Below are 22,400 nucleotides of genomic sequence, written 5' to 3'. Positions count from 1 at the left end.
CACTAACTATGTAAAGAAGAACCTACCTTAGCTCAATATTACATTTACACCCCCACCAAAATTCTCGCACATGAAAAATTGTATCGACATACGTCGTACGTCTTAGTATAGTCAACATGTTTAGGATCCCTTTAGAACGCGGGAAATTCTTGTGTTTCCTGCATATGATTCTCGTGAAATTCCTAGGTAATAATTATAAACCCTTACCGCTAGCTGGTTACCAAAACCACTGTGGTCGATCAGTCGATGCTGTTCTAGAGTCGGTGCCCCAGGAACCAAAGTGGCCCCACCTGGGTGCTGACCTGTCAATTTGGCTATTTTGAATAGAAGAACAGGACGCCAGACAACTGTGTCGCGCCGCGAAAGCCGTTCTAGATATATCTGACGCCCTTAGGGCTTCTCGAGTGGCAAAAACAAACCGATGCAACATCCTACGTGTCACCAAAATGAGTCGGTTCATCGACTGGAGCACATCGGTTCATCAGCGCCAGCGGCCATTAGCAATAAAAAAATGATTTCTTCATCCGGCGAAGGGCCAAGGAAAGTTGTCTCCTCTCTGCTGCTGTCCCGCCAGAGGGGCCCATGTCTCTGCTCGCGTCGACTCATCACTGCAGGACAAAGAATCGATTTTTAGATGCATGGATTCATCGCATAGGTGGCACTCTCTTAAATAAATCGATTCACCGCTGCGGATGATCTTAAAGATGGCTAGGCTAGCTTGAAGATATGGTCTGTTTTGCATCGAACGGCGGCTGGTGGTTCACTGTGGCTATGATTATGTCATTAAACCTTTTTTATTTATTTTTATAGCCAAAATTATTAATAACCAGTAACATTATTATCAGCTAAATCCAAAACATACAGCTAGCAGCTCCTATAGAGCCAAAAAGCTTCTACAGCCAAGAGGCATGCATTTAATTAAAAGCAGTCAAGATTTACAGCACTTGAAATATATGTTGCTCAATCAACTACTGCTTAAAAAAAAGGAATCATCCGGGAAAACCCAATGGTTAAGAGAATAATAACAATATGCCAAGTATATGTATTTTCCAGCTCTACTGCCATATACTTTGAGAGAGAAATATACATGGATGCAAGCAAGATAGATGGTAATAAACATATATAAGATATATTTACCTTGCCTCGTTTACATTGTTTATCTATATTATCTTTCAGAAAAATAATCAATGTGCCCTGGATTCGCTGATAATGTACTAGCAGGAAATGAATGGGATTCCATTCTCCTTTTAGAAGACGGGAGATCTCTGTGCTATTATGGCAGTGCTATTTAATTTTCACCTGTTATTTTTTTTATCATTCTTTACACGGGTTTAATGGTATATGGCAACTCTAAAATGCATCCATGTTTGTTTGGATCCATGTACTGTTTCTTGTGCATCAGAGGTTACTAGAAGTCATCAATGGTTGCTAAGAGGATTCTAAGGGACAGGTTCGCCTCATGGAAGCTCTATACACGTGATTTGCGGTAAAAAGTGCAGAGCTAATTGTCCAAAACTGTGGTCCGTGAATTTTAGTACTTCGATTATAGACCACCCAGCAATGTGATTTTTACAACCTTGAATTCTCAAGAAATAAAAATTGATAACTAACAAAATGGGTGTGTATTTGAAAGGTGCTTCAATTACTTTTCATGGATAAAAGCAACGAGTAAATTGCCCCAAGAAAACCGTGCATCATCTAAATTGGAAAGAAAATAGCTTGCAAGCGGCACTATACAGCGATTTGGGTCGATTATTGTGTTTTTCTGTTTGTAGGAATTTCTCTTGTGCTGGTAAAATTTTACTTAACGATCAGTAGAAAGTTATCAGTATATCTAACCACCATATGTGTGAATTTTTTAATTGTTTTCTAGGTAGAAAGTATATGAAGAGATAATAGTTTGTGAAAATCCAAATATACACCACTTGTCAAAGATAAAAAAAATGTACAAATTTGTCGGTTAATAAGGCAACGCTCATTAGGTATACGACAATTGACGTGTTTAACTTGACTTGTACAAAGGTGTAAATACAAAAGCGACAAAGCAGAGATATGCCTATGCAATCACTTTAGCAACGGATCCATGGAAAACCGCCATGACACATACATGACTTGGATATCCTTATCAATTCCACCATATCCAAGGTGACCGTCTCAGAAATATTGATACTTTTGAAAAAACGGCCCGCTAACGCCAAAAGTGTTCCACCTAGTCCTTTCACTGAGCAACCGCCAACGTTTGTCGCATTCGCTCGATGAAATTTCAAAGTCATATGCTAGCACATCCGGTAGAGCCATTCTAGTGCAATAGCCATCTTTCCATCTCATAACACACAAAACATTAGATGTTTCGATGATCATCAAGATGCACATAGCATATTTTCTTACATATCATATTCGTAAAACCAACAAATACCCGTCACTTGTCGGTAAGGATTCCGCTTGCTAGCTACACGAGAACTGACACGTGTTCATCCGACATGTAAAAGGGTGAAAATGCAAAAGGGCGACAGAGCGAAGCAAAGCTACCCCTACATACGCCTGCATCTTAGCAACGGATCAACTGAAAACCGCCGTGACGCATACATGACTTGGATATGCTTATCAATTCGACCATATCTAATGGTTGTCGTATCAGAGACATCGATACCCGACAACTAAAAAAGATATCCACTCACCAAAAGAGCCGCGCCTAACGTTTTTACTGACCAACAACCCATTTGTCGTGTTCGCTCAGTCCAATTCCGAGAGTCACGGTAATGCTAGCACCACGTCCAGGGATCCACTTTGGTGCAATTGCCATTGCTTAGTCTCATGAGGCATATGAACAAGACCATCCATGGATCAAAGCATACACAATAGTCACCTCTTGCCTACCTCACATACTAGAACCAAGTAAATTAATAGTGTCTTACATTTATTTACAGCAACCATGCATACATATATAGTTACCATATCAGATCAATCAAAATCCTCTAAATACCACAATACATCAGGGCTAGCCCCTGCGTGCCCCCGGTTTTGGCAGTCATCCACATCTTCTTCCTTTAATTTGTCCATATATATGCACCCAACAAATTACATAGTCTATCTATTATTTTAAAGAAAAGCAGAATCCTCTATCTATCTATATATATCTAGAGGTAACGAAGCCACAGCAGGGCGCAGGCACGCACCACGCAGGCCCGTTGCGGTGGCCTCGCCTATATAAGCAGCGGCAGGGCGAGTGCGGAGCTAGGCAGCCAGTTCTTCCACACCTCGGGCAACCAGATCGATCAGAGCGGGGCAGCCAGCCGCAGCCGCAGCCGAAGAAACCAAACCAACTCCACCTGGATCCCCGAGCGGACCAGAGGAGACCGGACCCGACCCCAAAGGAGAAGGGGAGAAATCTTTTCCTGCCTCGGAGGGCGAAAACCCCGCCGATTCCGCCCGCGGCGCTTTCCATTCGTTCCGATCGATTGGATTCCTCCCCCGGGCTCCAATGGCGTACTTCGGCGGCCGCGGCCAGGGAGCGGACGGCGGGTGGTTCGTGCCAGGCGCCGACGGGTGGGCGCTCCCATGGGGGAGGGGCGCTGCCGCTGCCGGCGCGAGCGGCGGCGGAGGCGAGAGGGATACGCTGGCGGCGGTGATGGCAAGGAGGGCGCCGCCGCCGGCGGCGATCCGGCGGGACGCGGTGCGCGCAGCGGAGGCGGCCGCCGGCGAGGTGGTGCTGCGCGTCCACCCCACCCAGGAGGCGGAGCGGCGCCGCCAGGACGTCGTCAGCTACCTCAGGCGACTCATCGGCTCCTCCCTCGGCTGCGAGGTGCGTGCGTACACCCCCCGCTCCGATCCCTCTCCATCTCCCTACCCGAGGGAGCCGTTTATTTTCTCGCGAGCGCCAGCGCTAGCTCCCTAGCCTCTCCCTGTCGCCCGCCGCTTACCCGGCCGCCCGCCCGCGTCGTCGTCTTCAGCTTCGGGAGGGAGAGAAGGGAAGGGGTTTAGCTTTCCGTTTCGTTTTCGTGTCGTGCGCCGGCGCTGCTTGGTGTTTGCATTCCCGGAACGGAAGCCTAGCTCGTGCCGCTGGCCCGCTCCTGCGTACCCGCAATCCCCGATCCCAATCGCATCGCCGCGTACTGCACTGCACGCCGTCGCATTCTAGCTTCTAGCTAGGACCTGGGTCCTAGCAGGTCCTGCTCGTGGATGTTCATATGCGTGATTGGATTATATACTCCGTACGTATTGCATTGTATATAGGGATAAAGAATCTTTTTCATTAATTCATAATCCTTTTTTATGCTTGTTATTATTATTACAATAAATAGTACTATATATCCTGCATGTATGTATGCTCCTCGTCCTATTTTACTGATTGCCGTTGACTATCGCATGCTTATTGTGCTGTCGGAGCTAGTTTTCTCTCAGTTTTTATTTTTTATTAGTTTTTATTACAGCACGATGGTCAAATCTGTCGCCTTCGCCCGCTTTCACCGTGCCCCTGTCGCTAGCGCGAGAAAACAAATGTGTAGTGACGTGACGTGGACTGTGGTCGCTGTCGCCGTAGCGTATGTATAGGTCGTAGCGAAAAGGCCGCAGCCGCACGTACGTGCATCTGTCGTCCGTCCATGGCTGTTTCTGTTTTCGTCATGCGCGTATGTGTGTGCCTATGCTAAGTCCGGCCATTCCATGCATGCTCCTGTGTAGATTTCCTTCACCCTAGCCGCTGGGATTGGGATTGGGATTAGGGATATTCTGTTTATTAATTCTTGATCCATATACTTCCATGTCCCACCCACCATGGTCTTTTTCTAATGCTACCTTTTCGACTAATCATTCAGTCGACTCGTCAGTCTTAGTACTTGGATTACTAGAACCCTTATGTCACGCCAGGTAGCATGCATCACGTCATGTGCAGTGGCTAGTATTTTCAGGTCCATTTTCTGGTCAAATGTATTTTTTGTCCTTTTATGTTCGGGTAATTAAGTAATTTGACTTTTTAAATATTATTAGGTAACTGGATTATACCTTGCTTCCACTTTTTTACCCTGTTGCTACCAAGTACGTACAGGTTTTGTTAAGCCGGCGATTAGGACATTTCTGGGCACGATTAGAACTGTTTCTGTTTCTGTCGTGGACTGCGGCCTCCTGTGTAGCTTTTTCCGTGTCTTCAGAGAAAAGACACGACCCATCCTAGGCCTTCGCCGTGTCCTGAACTCGTGATCGTGTCAGGCTCGTAATCTAGATGCATGCGCCGATGCATCGCAGGTGACCTGTGATGATGTGGGTTCCTGGGTGCCTGAATCGAACAGGCTTCGGCAACTATATACATATGATAGCTTTGCTTGACACCGGCCGCAGTGGCTGCCTACCATCTCACGTGCCTGAATCGAGCAGGCATCGGCAACTAATAGCTTTTCTCCACACCATATCTAGTGCCATCTGCGCTACGTACGTGCTGCGGCGACATGCGTATACGATCGATATACCTTAGATGAGTGTGCGGCATGCAGGGCCTGAAAAATTAGGCCGGTGCTGCATATCCTATATTTATATTTATATTTACTGAAAGCTGGTCACCACCTTCATGTCAACCTCCTCGGCATGCTGCGGCCACTGGCCAACATTTGAGATACGGATGCCACAGAGCAGGAGCGATGTGTTTAGGTCGATCAGCATAGATTCCTTCCACTTCCTGCCACCGTACTGCATTCAACTGTGGTGCACGCATGAGATCTGTAAACTTCTGTTTTGTATGCAATTAAAACCGTATAAGAAGAATGTGTTGGTGTTTATAGATGTTCGACAGTAGTTCGTACACACCACATCCACAGATCCACTAATGTCAATTGAAATGCATGTTACATTTTCTCAGTGGTTTGGCTATTAGTGTGCAGCACATTTTCTCGGTGGATTTGCTATTAGTGTGCAGCACATTATCTCCTTTATTTTGAACATTAGCACATTTTGCACTGAAATAACATTGTTTTTTGTATTATCATACAATCCAGGTCTTTGCATTTGGATCAGTGCCGCTGAGGACGTACCTCCCCGATGGCGACGTTGATATAACCGTACTGGGGAACACATGGTTAAACAGTACATTCATCGATGATGTCCGCAGAATGCTCGAGTCGGAACAGGAAAACTGTGACGCCGAGTTCAAACTGACAGGCTTGCACTTCATCAACGCTGAGGTACAGTGCATACTCCTATTTGTGCATCTTATGTTTAACCCACTTTTCTGTCAAAGTAGTTGATACTTGATACACATTATTTTTTTTCTTGATACATTTTGATATTGCCCGTGTGCTAACTTTGGTTTTATTGTTCAACTAGGTTAAGCTCATAAAATGTATTATTGAGAACATTATCGTGGATGTCTCTTTCAACCAAATTGGGGGGGTGTCCACGTTCTGCTTTCTTGAGCTGGTAAGCAAATGCAAACTTGAATTTTTGCTCCACATGCACTTTCTGGGTTTGAAAAACACTATACATTGAACGAGTTACTGTTATTGCTTTAGGTTGACCGTCAGATTGGCAAAAACCATTTGTTCAAAAGGAGCATTATGTTAATCAAGGCTTGGTGCTACCATGAAAGTCGCATATTAGGAGCCCATCATGGACTGATATCTACTTATGCCTTGGAAACACTTATTCTTTACATATTCAATATGTTCCACAAGTCTCTGCATGGTCCTCTGGAGGTAATAATTTTTGGAATTCAGAACTTTTGAGCTCCTTACAAATATGTTTAAGTGATATTCGAACTAATTCTTTTGCATGTACTGCCTGCTTTTTTTAACAGGCCCTTTATAGGTTTTTGGAATATTTTAGCAAGTTTGACTGGGATCGATATGGCATTAGCTTAAATGGCCCTGTTGATTTGTCATCATTACCGAACTTAACTGGTGGGTCATATGTTCTTGTTTTATTTTGTTTTGTTGATGAATCACAGTGGTATGATCTCTTGTCTAATCTAATAATTATTAAATTTGCAACTTGCAGTGGAACCTACAGAAATACAAGGTGAATTATTGCTTGGCAAGGAATTCCATCAAGGCTATTTGGATAGACTTCTTGTAATTCCAAATGAGTGTGAGGGATGCGACACGCAATTCCGCCGGAAGTTTTTAAACATAATCGATCCACTCAAGGCGAATAATAATCTCGGCAGAAGTGTCAGCAAAGGTTAGAATGAAAAAAGGCACTAATTCATTTTCTTATGTACTGTGTCACCTCATTTTTTATGTTTTCGAAACAGTGCATGTGTGTGTGTGTGGATGTTTACCACATTTTTTGCTGCACGTATACTAAAAATCCTTTTAATGGAGGGTTCCTATGATAAGTGTTCTTGACATATGCTAATCTTGTGCAGCAAACTTTTATCGCATACGCAGTGCTTTCTCATTTGGAGCACAAAAGCTTGGTCAAATTCTCATGTTACCCTCCGAGTACATTCGTGATGAAATTTACGGATTTTTCGCAAACACACTGAAGAGACATGGAAAGGGAGAAAGACCTGACATTGACACTTGTAGTTCATTCCAACCCTTGCTTGGTCCTGAGAGGGCACTTAGTGAAGATGGATCGAGGTGTAAATCTTCTTGCATGAATGAGGGTGAAAACGGAAGTTCATGTCATTCATCGAAACTGCCAGACAAGGACTCGAGTGTGACAGATGTGCATAAGAATTCAGGTAAGTATTTGCCTGGTCTTGTTCAGGATCTTCCTTGGAACAAAATCTGGTTCATGGAACGTGCATCTGATTTCAAAGAAAATGCATCAACTTTAGCAAGTTTAAGGAGCCACTCATCCTTTTCTCAAGATAATGGTAATGGCAACAGTAAAGAGTGCTTGGAGAATTATGCAGCAGAGGAAGATTTACACCAGATCAGTAGATTAAATGTGCCACAACAGATTTATGCGGAGCATCCATCGCATATATTGACTAACTCGACTAGTGCAAATATCTTGGATTTTTCCAGTTCTTGTTTTGTTGATGAGTCAGATTGGACTGCTCCCCGTGCAGGAAAAAAGCTACTCCCACCCTTCTTGCTGTCAAATATGCTGGATCTCTCAGGTGATCTGGAGCTGCACTTGGGATGCCTTCGCAAAGTTCAGTACCACCTGGAGTCTTTGTTTGATGAACTCCTGCAGGCTGTTGAAGAAGCATGTTTAGCTGATGTGCTAGATGAGGATTCTTTCAAGATGCCAGACATGATCTTGAAGTTGAAAACTAGCACTAGATCCTCAAGCCTGTCATTAGCTTCATCTACTGATAGCGAGAGAAGGAAACTATCTCCTGTGTATTGTTCTAATAGGACAGGAGATGATTCACAACAACCATATGCTGAGGCCCAAGTGGATATGGTTTGGCAGCAGAATATACCATTGTCCCCCAACGGATCAACATTTCCTTCATCTCCTTCAACCAATTCAGATAACTATCCTGTTTCTTGGTTTTGTTTCTCTCCTAAGACGCATGGAACTGGCACATACATTCCCAATGTGGTACAAACTCTTATCACACGATCTTATTTGTTTGTTTACTTATTTGTACTTTTTCAGTAAATTCATCCAGCTCTTGCATGATTTATTATTTCCTTTTAAGGGTAAATGGGCATAGTTTTTGTATAACCAGATAGCACGTGACCATGTTTATTGGTAAAAGCTTCTTCAATTGGTTACTTATTCAATCTCTGTCCATGTTTTGATTTCCAGAGTTATCATACATACAGGGAGCGTGTAACGCTTGAAAGAGAAATCATACGAGCAAGAAAACAAAGACAGAGGTTACCTGATCGTCGGTATTACTCAGCTGAGCAAGGATATTCTGGCTCACAAACTGAAGATGCCATAGCTCAAAGTGCAACAAATCAATCGTCGAAGAAGCAAAACAGTGCGCAGCAGAGTGGTTATTCAAGCAAGAGCTCAGTTCCGGATGGAGATTTTGTTCGTTTCAAGGAGCATGTAGCAACAGACGGTGGAACCAAACAGGCAGTAGGAAGAGAATTTGTTGAGGAGGGAAGACAGACAAAGCCACCATCATCTTCGTCAGGGATAGTACTTCCTCAAAAAGGTCAAGGAAATCCTACCTGTCAGCCTTCCTCACCTGCCACAGCAGATTTTTTACATGCGGCGGAAAGTTTGGAGTTTGGATCCTTGGGGCCTTTCTCGTTGGGACTTACCCCAACCTCAACACAGTTTGAGGAAGCATTCCCAGCGCTCCCCACTAGAAAGAGAGCTGAAGTAGTACCTCCCCCTGTTAGCAAGGCGCCTGCTGAAGCCCCTGCTTCAGTGGTGCCGAGCGCTAAGGCTGTTGAAACCAAAAGCAGGTATTTATTTCCATCTCATAGTGTATAATTTTTATGCGATCAGTACCTTGCAGTGTTTTACTGCTTGGAACATGTAGCTCATGTTGTTGCAGTTTAGGACCCAATTAAGTCTCTGCAGTTTTGTTGTATGAGAAGTAACTGGAGTCAAGAAATTCCCATAATATTTTTAGTGAAAACGTGCAGGTCAGAAGAGAATGAAGAGATGTACCAACTGAGAGATGAAGCTGATTTCCCTCCCCTCCAAGCTGGTTGCCGCTGAGACTGACAGGACATTGAGATAATCCAGCTAATCGTAGTGGTAGAAGTTAGTGACGGGAAGAAGCTCGGAGTTACAGCAGGATGTCAGATAGGTGCCCCAGCAGGATTTTCATCCGACAGCGTCGCAAGTTTAGATGCTATTAGCCTTCGTGATATGGTGGCAGTGTGGTGCCGTGTAAAACAATAATAATCCTCGTCTCACCTTTATTTCTTTTTAGATGATGATGAATCCTTTCCTTAGATAAGCAACACCTAGAAGGCGTAGTGTAGCAATATAGTTTCGTCTTCAGCATAGACAGTCCAAAAACTTTTGGACAGGAGAAGTGGAAAATGTTCCCAAAAAAGGAACCGTGATTCTGTAGATTTGCTTGTTTAGCTTTTGATCTGTGTTGACAGCAAAATTTAGTAAGCTTTCTCTGGAAAAGAAGAGATCGATGATGTTGAAAGCAAGAAAAAAACTCCTAATCAAGGTATATTTACGAGCCGACCGAGGAATATTCTTTAAAATATTTGGAGATATATGACATCGTGGAGTTTCTCATCGGCCCGGAAATATTATTTGATATATTTTGAGGTGCATCACGTATGACTTGCTTGGTAGCTGGAGGTTCTGAAACATGGGAGGACATCGGTTATGGACGATGGAGTCGGTTATGGACGATGGAGGTGGAGTCCAGGCAGGATACTTGCTGGTTTCATGCACATGGGATACGCCAGGTTGTGCAATGGATTGGTTCCGTACAAACCAGGCTAGGAAGGAGTTCAACATATTCATCAATTGAAAAGGGAACAGGTCTTCAAATTCCATGTGTATCACGTTAATTACCTGAATCTTAATGGTGTACGTGCATGAAGAAAAGGAAAGCCAGCCAGATTGAGAGTTGGCTTACGTGCGTAAAAAAGATTGAAGGAAGCCCGGGATAAACGTAGCGTCCAGGTGCATATCAACAATAAATGAAGCCAAGACGCTACCATATATGTGTATGTGTATATATTGGCTGGCTTGATGTCACGTTCGTATACAAATCACGGGCATGCAAGATCAGATGTTAAAGGAATATGGAAGCAAATGGAAGGCAAGTATCAGAAAAATAATCTTACGTGCAACTTGTTTGCCTGGGAGAGAAAATCAAGAAATATACTTTGCAAGATTTGGGAATATTATATTCTGTTCGCTTAACGAACAAGGACACGTATATAATGTATGTGCATGTACATGGCCGGCTAGGTGTCATATTCATACACATGCTCGGCAAGGTGTTTGCATAGAGGATCTTTGCCGGTTGAATTAAACAAGAGAAGACATGTCGGCCAAAGAAAGCTTTATTAGCAAGAACTCTACAAAAGGGAAAATAGAGTCATTGTATCTTAAATATTTTCTTTTGTTTTAGATATATCTTGTTAGATAGGTTCTTTCAGGACTCTTATCCGCCCAGGGTATAAATATAAACCTCCGGCCATTGTAATAGACATCGAATTAATCAATACAAATTATTTTTTTTTTGGCTCCGTGTCAACCCTTAGGAGTAGGAGTAGTGTAATCTCGGCGAGTTTTTCAACAAGCAGGGCTGCATCGGTCCGGCCGACCTCCGGCTTGTCTGTAAGTCCCGTCATGGCTTATACTTTAGTTTGTAAGGCTACATCGATTAAGTTCGACCTCCACTGCGAGCTCTAGTATAAGCTAGTCATCGATCTTTATCTAGTTCAAGTACGGCTGCATCGGTTAAGTTCGACCTCCACTGCTCGAATTAGATTAAAGTCAAGTTATCGACTCTATCTAAAGGTGACGTACTTCGGGTAGATTCATTAAGTTATAGATCTTGCTTATATTTTTACTGTCAATAGTTTTTCAGCAACATCAACCTACCAGATCAAGATCGAACTAGATCGGCCCCATATCCTTTTAGTCCGTCGTCTGCTTTGTGACAATACGATATTTCTTACTTTGAGCGACGGGTTACGTTTTATTGGTTATTCTACCTCGATCTTGATCGTGCATAGTACGCGGTTAAGGCACGTATGATCTTAAAGAGGTTTGCTGGCTAGTTATATCTGGTCTATAGTTCGCTATTATGGCTGCAACGATCCGGTCGATCCCCGTTGATGGCACTTTAGATTGGAGGATGCTAGTTGGTAGATTTATTCCTGATCAGGCGTGACCTTAGCTATTTGCTATGTCTGCATCGGCAAAATAGTCGATTGCCTGTACTTTAATGCTCATAGTATGTCTTCATAATCCTGTTAAATATAAGTAGATCCGTTTTCTTTAAAGATTTAATCTGTTATCTTTATTATGGCTGCTATCGATCCGGTCGAACCCCACTGTTAAAGATGATAGGTTAGGTTTGAGGAGTTGATAGGTCTGCTCGTATTGAATAGTCGATTGTTCACATGCTATGACCCTTTTTCTACCAGAATCGGCTCTTTTAGCCGATTCGTCTGCGCCTTCACAGATATAGCATGTCTTTCAGAAACCTGTCAAGGTATGGATGATTTTGTGAATCTTTGGCTTTAGTTTGTTGTTATCATCATAGCTACATCGATCTGGTCGAACCTCACTGTTAATGATAGCGGATTAGATTCGGAGCGTTCGTAGAACTGTTCATACTAGATAGTCGATTTATTTGCATGTTATATCCTTTCTCATCAGACTTATCAGCTCAATGCTTCATACTGGTTATATTTTGTCTAGCTGATGATTTTACTTACATCTGTGTGCACCATATTCGTCATCATCAAAATAATCACAACATGCGAGTGTTACAGTCCTTAACAGCCGATTTTTTTCTCGTGTTGGCTATTCGATCGATTTTTCCTGTCTGGCTGTTGGCCCACTGAATCACCGGTGTTACCAACCACTCACCAGCGCTGCCGACCATGACTAACGTTGTCCGACCACACACTATGACTAGAGAGATGACAACGATAGTTCATGGTCAGCATCCTAGTGCGTGCTCGATAACATTAGTGAGTGGTCGGACATCTTCGTGCTGAAGATCCAGTGGGCTAACACTAGCTGCTCCCAAAGCGGCACACTTAGAACTGTCTGGGCAAGACCGACATGTTCCACCTTAAATTACATATAAACCTTCTCTCCTTGTCAATTGCAGGTCAAATTGGCTGGCACGCCCTCGGGAGGAATTCGCAGGGTCGACTGGTCCTGCGTTGAAGCCAAGCGGATCTCCAGCCTTGCTCCGTCAAGCAGATTCTTTCGGCTTGCTGTATGCTCGGCGCATCGACACGTTTTGGCACGCTCGGTGGGACCACAATTATTTGATTGGAAGTCAGATACTTTCTCGATATTTTATTAACCTCCTAATCACAGCATGTTCTGTCGGCTAAGTATTCAACATGCCAACTAGGCTGGATGAATTCATCGGCTACTTGGAAGTCAAATCACAACAAGACAGAATAAGAGCCGATGCATTGGATATGTCAGAGCCGACCTACTAGTATTGGTGTTCACAATGATCGTCGACAAATAGCTTATCACAAGGCAATATTAGATCAAATCAAAGGATGCACACAGGAAGCTACCAGAAGATGTCACGTGAGCAAATAACAAGAATATTTACATCAGCTCAAGTGTTCGAAGGTATTTCCAATACCAAAACGAGAAGAATCGGCTACTAACTTTGAAGGTCAAGGCCTCACATACATGGTACAAGAAGCTTCGACCTATGATAACCGATTTCAGGAAGCCCGCAAAGAAAAATATCAGAGGAAGATGTTGATAGTCATACTCATTGCGTCCAGGAAGCTGATTCTAGAAAAAAGGGACATCGGCACTTAAATTAAAAAAAAAGGATATTTGGCTGATGGATGGGTTTTTGCTTCGTTAATTAAGCATATTCTATCGAGCTCGTTCGTGGTGAGGCCGTGATTACCTGTTGAGAAAAGCAAACAAAGTTGGAAGTGGTATGTGTCGGCGTCAAATTGTGAAGCGTATCAAACATCAGATGGCGGATCGGCAAAGAGCGCTGCAATGGAACCTCCTCGACTATTCTGATTTTGATGCTGCCTACAAGATGGAGATTCTAGGATCGACTATGCGCGTGTGATGTGGATTGTGGGGCCATCACCTTGATAAAGAAATTCGAAATCTTGAGACCGAGGGATATTGCCGGCCGCGTGCGCTTGCACGTTGCCAATACCAAGAAGGCATTGAGCTAGAGCCGAGAACATGACTAGAGTTAGTAATTATGAGACTAATGTCAAAGTTATCGTTTCAAGAGGGATAAGTTTGGAAGAAGGACAATTAATATGGTGCATGCGTGTCTACATCAAATTTACATGGACAAGCTAGCTTGAGGACTTAGGGGGTGTTTGGTTCCTTAGTCCAGATTTTAGTTCCTGTCCCATCAAATATTTGGACACATGCATGGAGTATTAAATATAGATTAAAAAAATAACTAATTACACAGATTGTGACTAATTTGTGAGACGATTTTTTTAAGCCTATTTAGTCCATGATTTGATAATGTTGTGCTACAGTAAATATGTGCTAATGATGGCTTAATTATGCTTAATAGATTCATCTCGTAAATTAGTCTACTCCTGTGTAATTAGTTTTTTAATTAGCTCATATTTAGTCCTCCTAATTAACATCCGAACGTTTGATGTGACACGGACTAAACTTTAGTCCCTGAAACCAAACACCCCCTTACTATATTTAAATAGTATATGCATGTCATGAATGATGCAAGATAAATCTGGATGTATCTTAAGTCATCAACTTCTCCAGCAAACTTCCTACGGAATCAGATCAGAACAGGAGCCGACTCTATTGACATGGTCATATACATCTAGAATCAGCTTCTGATAGAAGTAAATTCATCAGCTATGGACGCAGCTAACTATAGGTGTTTCTGAAGGTTCATGTTACAAGGGTAAAACAGCTAATGATTACATTCCAGAATAATGATATTGGCTTGGAAGATCATGGATAAATTCTATCGACTCATCAGCTCGCATGAAATCCTAAGTGGCCTCCAGGTTGCCTATCGGCTTGCATAAAATGAGTATAGCTCATCAGCTGTAAAAACTAAATAGCCGATGGAGTATTAGCTTAATGGAGTTATTTTATTGAGAAGCTAATAGCCGATGAAGCATGGTCACGTAACGAAGTTCGAAAGGAGATTGATGTGGACCCCGAGCAGACCATCAGTCGTGCCGGATGAACAAGAGTGCCGAGGAAAAGATCCACAACTATATTGGATGGGAAAACGAAAGCGCTTACGAACCATGGCAGTTCATCGGCCTCCTACCACTGTTCGATCCACTGTGACATGACATCACAGAGAACAAGGCCGGCGATGGACGATCCAATCAACAAGGTAGACGGATCCGCCGGGATGTTCCTAAAGTGCAGGTACGAGATCATGAAGTGGCTAGACACATCTACGGCGTACCAGTGATGGCGTGAACAACACGTCGGCTCTGAGGAAGACGGACATCAACATCACAGTGAACGACACGATGGATATGGCTCCGAGTGCGTCGGACATCATACCGACGAATTCGGGTTGAGCATGATCTTGAGTACCATGCGCCAACTACGGCGAGGATGAACGAGAAGCGTTGGCATGGTACAAAGGATGTCGCACGGCCTCAACCAGGCTACCGCCAATCCCGACTCCTTCGACGACGACAACCAAGACTGCCACGAGCTGTTAGAGCTCAAGAAGCAGGTCACAAAGTACGCCGAGGTAGTCAGGTCCAGGGAGCTACACACGTTCAAGGTGCACGGCAAATTCATCGTCAAGCTCAAAAACTTCAACTTATGACAGTCGATGGCACGCATGTTAATAAAAGTCGATGAGGTCTTTTACTGCAAGCAGCCAAGAATCAAGAGTCCAGATATATAGAGATCGGCTGGGGGGCCAGTACTGGCTCAGTTTCCACTTCAACTGATGCATCAGGTGATGAAGCCATTTGGCCTAGCAGACACGATGTGGCCGACTCAAGTAGAGATACCGCCAGCAAAGGTACATCAGTAGTGGATGACCACGTGCGACGTGAAGAGCTCGGATACGCAAATGGTGTTCTGAATGCACAATCGGCTATGTAGAGCCGATGCGGCACAATCGACTAAATTTGCTGCTGAAAAAAAGGGAAGGGATCATAGTGCAAACAGGAATCTACCGAGGACTATCACATATGCAAGTATTGATATGATGGACGAAAATCAGGACTCCAAATATATTGTGACACGGGATGCATATATGAAGAAATAAATAAAAGGAAAATTTGTATGTGTGCGTCTACAAAAAGAGGTGGAGTCCGAACTCAGGTTTTTCGCAGGTCAGGTTTGCATGCTGTTATAAATGGCTGATAGGTTAAGGAAATATTTCTTCAAACTACCCCACTGTCAGTCGAGTGATTTTGAGCAATAACCATCGGCCAAAAATTATTATCAACATACATAAAATCAGCTTCGAGTATTGAAAGGTTCTCAGAGTTTGTTTAAATATTGTGGTAGCCAAGAACAAAGGTATCAAGTCAATAGCCGATAAGATGCTTGGAGTATATCATTGTTATGCCAACCGATGCAAGCAAGAGAAGATCAAATTAATAATGATTATTCTAATATATGGAGATCGGCTATTTTTACATTGGCTTACTATTCATGGATGCGTACATGACATGGATTAATTGAGATCGGCTATTTTACATATGCATGAAGTCGTTTTACTGACAGTGGCCTTTATTGAAAAGCGGACCAAGAAGCAAGGAATTGTTGTTTCTTTAAGTTTCCATGCGAGGAAGGTCTTGTCGATGACGCATTTACTCTCCAAGCTGACAAAGACCAATCACCTCTCTTGAGATAGAATCGGTTGTTGGTTCAAAACCTTACCCTTCAAACTGACGGAGTCTGCAGCCGATCGACAAGGGTGTAAGATTAGTGAGATATCAGTTTTTGGTACAGCAGTGGAATTTCAAGAATAATCACATAGAGCCAATGAGGATCAACATAGCCGATGACCGTCGCTAGTTCAATTGTCGAGGTCACATTGAGTTTTTCTCCATAGGTTATTATCATCGGTTGTTCGACCAAGTATATTTTTTGATAAGAAGGAAAAGTCATCATGGGAGGCTGTATCAGAGATACGGAAAAGGTTGACAACCTTACAGCCGATAGGAGACCATCGGCTGAAAATTATTATCGACATGCGAAAGACGGTGGAGATTAGCTATCGATAAGGATATCAGGACAAGGTCATCTGGCTTGATTACTTCATCATCATTGCCGAGGACACTATTGTCATTCAGGAGGTCGGATCAACAGAGCAAGGACTAGTGATGGCTGCCAATGCCCTGTGTCCTGGATGCCATCTTCCAATGAAGTAGAATCGGCTGCACCCAAGCCTATGAACCATTTGTTCCCCAAGAGTGGATAAACAAGCATGAGGACCCGGTGTATCACATCATGCAAGGCGCTGACAAGTTCTCACTGGAATTCTTTCTTGACACGCTCAACATCTCGTGGGAGCATGACTTGCTGGCAATGGCCGACCGGGTAGAGACTGCTATGTACGTGTGGCGACGCAAGGTTAGTGGCAGCAGCAACAAGTTACCATGGAACAAGATCAAGGAACTCGCGACTAACGATGATGACGAGGAAGTGATGCTGGCAAACAAGGTTGTGGACCTCCTCCTCTACATCGACTATATTCTCTCGTGGAGGCATAACCGATGGATGAGCAAAGGACGTGGAAGAGTCTAGGCCATAACACGACAAATGCTGCTCATTGTTGTCCACACGGAGTCTCGTTGATATGGCGAGTGACCTCAGTTGTGCCATGTCCGATGCATCCACGTCCTTCTCAGAGCAGTGCAGCAGCGTCGACATCAGCAGACTATTCGAGCCGACCGCCATAGTGGCCAAGCTCCTCAGCATTTACCGCCACACCCTTTAGACGGCTCAGCATGAAGCCCCACGCCAACATGACCGACCACCGCTCCATTGGTGACAAGATAGGAGCTGGCGGAAGATAAGGTATCTAAGCTCGTGCTTGGTGAGGACATGTCCGACGACAACAAAGGTGCATGCACTATCATGATGTACCTACAGCGCGCTCAGCGGCCAACGCAAGAAGCCTCTTGGCCAACCCTGACCTTTGTTGCGGTTTGTGGCTTTGGCAAGCGAATTTTTCGTAGTGCTCTTTCTGTGTTCTCAACTTAATCTGATTGCGGGACTTCTGAAACTAACAATCGCCTTATTAAAAGTCAGAAGCCGTAAATGAAAGATTGCTCGCAATCGACTCAGAATTGGAAGATCAAGACATCAAGCCGATAGAGCCCTTTATGTAGTGCATGCAAGTCAGATTTCCATGCATATATATACACGATGTACGTGGGCACAAAAGGCATGAGTCAGATCTTGGAAGTACGTGCGGTCATGCCATATCATATGTTTAATTGAGAACATAGAGATCATAAGGCCGACGAAGTCTAGCTGATATATACATACTGGGAGAAAGTTCGAGCAAAGGCATTCATCGGTTCAAAGCGGAGGGACGCATATTCTTTATTTCATGCTTTTCCTGTCACTTGTGAATAATCTATCATAGGGAAAGCATGCAATCTAAGTAGTTGATGCATGAGATATGGTATGATGAAAGAAACATTGCTTCTTTTTGCAAACTACTTGGGAAATTTTCTTACAAAAATTCAAAATCAATAGCTTGTCTCCTCAATGATGTTGAATTTCCTACCAGAGCCATATAGTAGTCTCATTAAAAACCTTCCACATAAGCTGCTTGCTTTATGTTGAGTTTTGTCAAGTCTTGTTGACCCTTATTGAGAGATTTATCATGTTCCCAAGATCAAGATCACGTACACGCTACATATATGTGTTGCTTCTTTTCTTGGAGTACGCAAAAATATATTTTTCATCCACCCCAAAATGTCCTGCTCCTACACTAGGAGAAGACAAAAATATGTTAGGTTTTATTAGAATAAATGCTCTAAGTTCTTAATATTTCTCTCAAAAAATTGTTATAAAGAGAGATATGGGTTATGCGAAAATATATAAAAGATGGATACAAAAGAAGTCCAAAATAAATAAATAAAAGAAAAAGAAAAAGATAAGAAAAGATAGCCCATGTTCTCGCAAAAATAATCCATAAGAGAGAAATATATTTCAAAGAGCATAGTAGAATTAGGTTAGCCACTAAATATTCCACGCACATGCACATCTTGATCTAAGAGTATGACATTTCTCTCCTTGGATCAAGGATTTGACCTTACAATATATGCAAGGTAAGTACCTAAAACTCCACATAAGCTTTTTAGAAGTATGATAAGAAGAGACAAAACAATGCTTTGACTAGGAACTATACACATTGAGTAATCTAAGAAAATCATTTGAGGAGCAAAGCTATGTTTTAATTTGAAAATCTTTCAAAAAACCAAGTTTTCTGAGCAGAGGAAGCGAGGATGACTGGATTCTAATCCATTCCGTTCCTCAACCACTCAAGATGGTATGGTAGACACTTCAAAGTTCACATATGTAGGTGACGCTTGGAATAAGGTAATATCGCTGCCAGTAAATTCCTCGACTCCTTGAAAGAAGATTGTCACGTAGAATACCTGAACTTTTATGCAACATATTTTTGTGCTGTCGGTTAACTTGTATTGCTGTGATCGAACTCGGGGGGGGGGGGGGGGGGGGCAGCTCCTAATCGGCTAAAGTAGATGAACGAAGATGTAGAGAAAGATCAATTTTGAAGTTATCAAGATCAAGAAGAAGATGGAGCCGATGCAGCTTTTAGTGATTGCGATCAGTTGTCATCGACTCAGGGAAAGAAGACCATCGGATCAAAATAGTTCGAAGCATAAAAATTCATACTCCGAACTAGGGGGCCTATGTTGACACCAAAATTTGGTAAACTTTCCCTGGAAAAGAAGAGATCGGGCGATGATGTTGAAAGCATGAAAAATCTCCTAATCAAGGTATATTTACGAGCCGGCCAAGGAATATTCTTTAAAATATTTGGAGATACATGACATCGGGGAGTTTCTCATCGGCCCAGAAATATTATTTGATATATTTTGAGGTGCATCACGTATGACTTGCTTGGTAGCTGTAGGTTCTAAAACATGGGAGGACATCGGTTATGGACAATGGAGTTGGCACGCAGGATACTGGTTTCATGCACTTAGGATACGCTAGGCTGTGCAATGGATTGGTTCCATACAGGCCAGGCCAGGAAGGAGTCCAACATATTCATCAATTGAAAAGGGAACAGGTCTCCAAATTCCATGCGTACCACGTTAATTACCTGAATCTTGATGGTGTACGTGCATGAAGAAAAGGAAAGCCAGCATTGAGAGTTGGCTTGTACATGCATAAAGAAGATTGAAGGAAGCCCGGGATAAACATAGCGTCCAGATGCATATCAACAATAAAGGAAGCCAAGACACTATCATATAAGTGTATGTTATTGGCTGGCTTGATGCCACGTTCGTATACAAATCACGTGCATGCAAGATCAGATGTTAAAGGAATATGGAAGCAAATGGAAGGTAAGTATAAGGAGAATAATCTTACGTGCAACTTGTTTGCCTGGGAGAGAAAATCAAGAAATATACTATGGAAGATTTGGGAATATTATATTCTGTTTGCTTAACGAACAAGGACATGTATATCATGTATGTGCATGTACATGACCGGCTAGGTGTTATATTCATATACATGCTCGGCAAGGTGTTTGCATAGAGGATCTTTGCTGGTTGAATTAAACAAGAGAAGACATGTCGGCCAAAGAAAGCTTTATTAGCAAGAACTCTACAAAAGGGGAAATAGAGTCATTGTATCTTAAATATTTTCCTTTGTTTTAGATATATCTTGTTAGACAAGTCCCTTCAGGACTCTTATCCGCCCGGGGTATAAATATAAACCTTCGGCCATTGTAATAGATATCCAATCAATCAATACAAATTATTTTTTTTGGCTCCGTGCCAACCCTTAGGAGTAGGACTATAGGAGTAGTGTAGATCTCGTCGAGTTCTTCAACAAGCAGGGTTGTATCGGTCTGGCCAACCTCCGACTTGTCTATAAGTACCGACATGGCTTATACTTTGGTTTGTAAGGCTGCATCGGTTAAGTTCGACCTCCACTACGAGCTCTAGTATAAGCTAGTTATCGATCTTTATCTAGTTCAAGTACGACTGCATCGATTAAGTTCAACCTCCACTGCTCGAATTAGATTAAGCTCTAGTTATCGGCTCTACCTAAGGGTGGCGTCCTTCGGGTAGATTCATTAAGTTACCGATCTTGCTGATGTTTTTACTGTCAATAGTTTTTCAGCAACATCAACCTGTCCGATCAAGATCCTGTTAAATATAAGTAGATCCATTTTCTTTAAAGATTTAATCCGTTATCTTTATTATGGCTGCCATCGATCCGGTCAAACTCCACTGTTAAAGATGATAGGTTAGGTTTGAGGAGTTGATAGGTCTGCTCATATTGAATAGTCGATTGTTCACATGCTATGATTCTTTTTCTACCGGAATCGGCTCTTTTAGTCGATTCGCCTGCGCCTTCACAGATATAGTATGTCTTTCAGAAACCTGTCAAGGTATGGATGGTTTTTTTTGAATTCTTTGACTTTAGTTTGTTGTTATCATCATAGCTACATCGATCCGGTCGAACCTCACTGTTGATGATAGTGGATTAGATTCAGAGCGTTCGTAGAACTGTTCGTACTAGATAGTCGATTTGTTTGCATGTTATATCCTTTCTCATCAGACTCATCAGCTCAATGCTTCATACTGGTTATATTTTGTCTAGCTAATGATTTTACTTACATCTGTGTGCACCATATTCGTCATCATCAAAATAATCACAACCTGTGAGTGTTACAGTCCTTAACAGCCGATTTTCTTCTCGTGTCGGCTATTCGATCGATTTTTCTTGTCTGGCTGTTGGCCCACTGGATCACCAGTGTTACCGACCACTCACCAGCGCTGCCGACCACGACTAATGTTGTCCGACCACATACTATGACTAGAGGGAGGACAACGATAGTTCGTGGTCGGCATCACTAGTGCGTGCTCGGCAACATTAGTGAGTGGTCAGGCATCTCCGTGCTAAAGATCCAGTGGGCTAACACTGGCTGCTCCCGAAATGGCACACTTGGAACTGTCTAGGCAAGACCGACATGTTCCACCTTAAATTACTGATAAACTTTCTCTCCTTATCAATTACAGGTCAAATTGACTGGCACGCCCTCGGGAGGAATTCGTAGGGTCGACTGGTCCTGCGTTGAAGCCAAGCAGATCTCCAGCCTTGCTCCGTCAAGCAGATCCTTCTGGCTTGTTGTGTGCTCGGCGCATCGACACGTTTTTGCGCGGACAATTTGAAAATAGAGAAATGAAGAAAAGGCATTTAGGTGCAGCAGTTTGTTGTGTTTGTTTTATTGCTTCCGTGCATTACTTACCGAGACATGATATGTATAGCGACCCTAGTATCCAGGGACAAATAAAATTTACCGTCGGTCCGTAAACTTGGCTGGCGGTGTCATCCCCGTCCACAAATTTCCAAAGTGATATGTAGATTCCTAGACTTGGCCAACGATGTCATCCTAGTCCATGAACTTTTAAAGTGATCACCGATGGTCCCCCGAACTTAGCTAGCGGTGTTATCCTAGTCCACGAAGTTCCAAAACGGTATATTCATGCCCCTAAAAAGTTGATTTTGGGTCTTATCTAGATCTAAATAGGACTTAGCCCACTCTGCACACCGACGTGGTACGCCGGGCGAGATTGGGTGGAACGAGAGCTGAGTGTCGATTGATCGAGCAGAGCGGGGAGGTCAGGAGTGGG

At 43.1% G+C, this 22,400-nt stretch overlaps 1 protein-coding gene across 1 annotated transcript; it reads left to right on the top strand.

Annotated features, from left to right (window-relative positions):
- Positions 1 to 3,481: 3,481 nt before the first annotated feature.
- LOC136547484 (uncharacterized) lies at positions 3,482 to 9,570 on the top strand. Its single transcript, XM_066539423.1, has 9 exons — positions 3,482 to 3,802; positions 5,985 to 6,170; positions 6,313 to 6,405; positions 6,498 to 6,680; positions 6,782 to 6,884; positions 6,982 to 7,164; positions 7,352 to 8,487; positions 8,698 to 9,311; positions 9,495 to 9,570. Exons 1-9 carry the CDS (start codon positions 3,482 to 3,484, stop codon positions 9,568 to 9,570), a joined length of 2,895 nt encoding a protein of 964 aa, XP_066395520.1.
- Positions 9,571 to 22,400: the final 12,830 nt, after the last annotated feature.

The sequence above is a fragment of the Miscanthus floridulus genome, chromosome 3 (genome assembly GCF_019320115.1).
Source record: "Miscanthus floridulus cultivar M001 chromosome 3, ASM1932011v1, whole genome shotgun sequence".
In the NCBI taxonomy this organism is placed as follows: domain Eukaryota; kingdom Viridiplantae; phylum Streptophyta; class Magnoliopsida; order Poales; family Poaceae; genus Miscanthus; species Miscanthus floridulus.
Note: the sequence above shows the minus strand (reverse complement) of the source record. Positions and strands in the feature narration are given on the sequence as shown.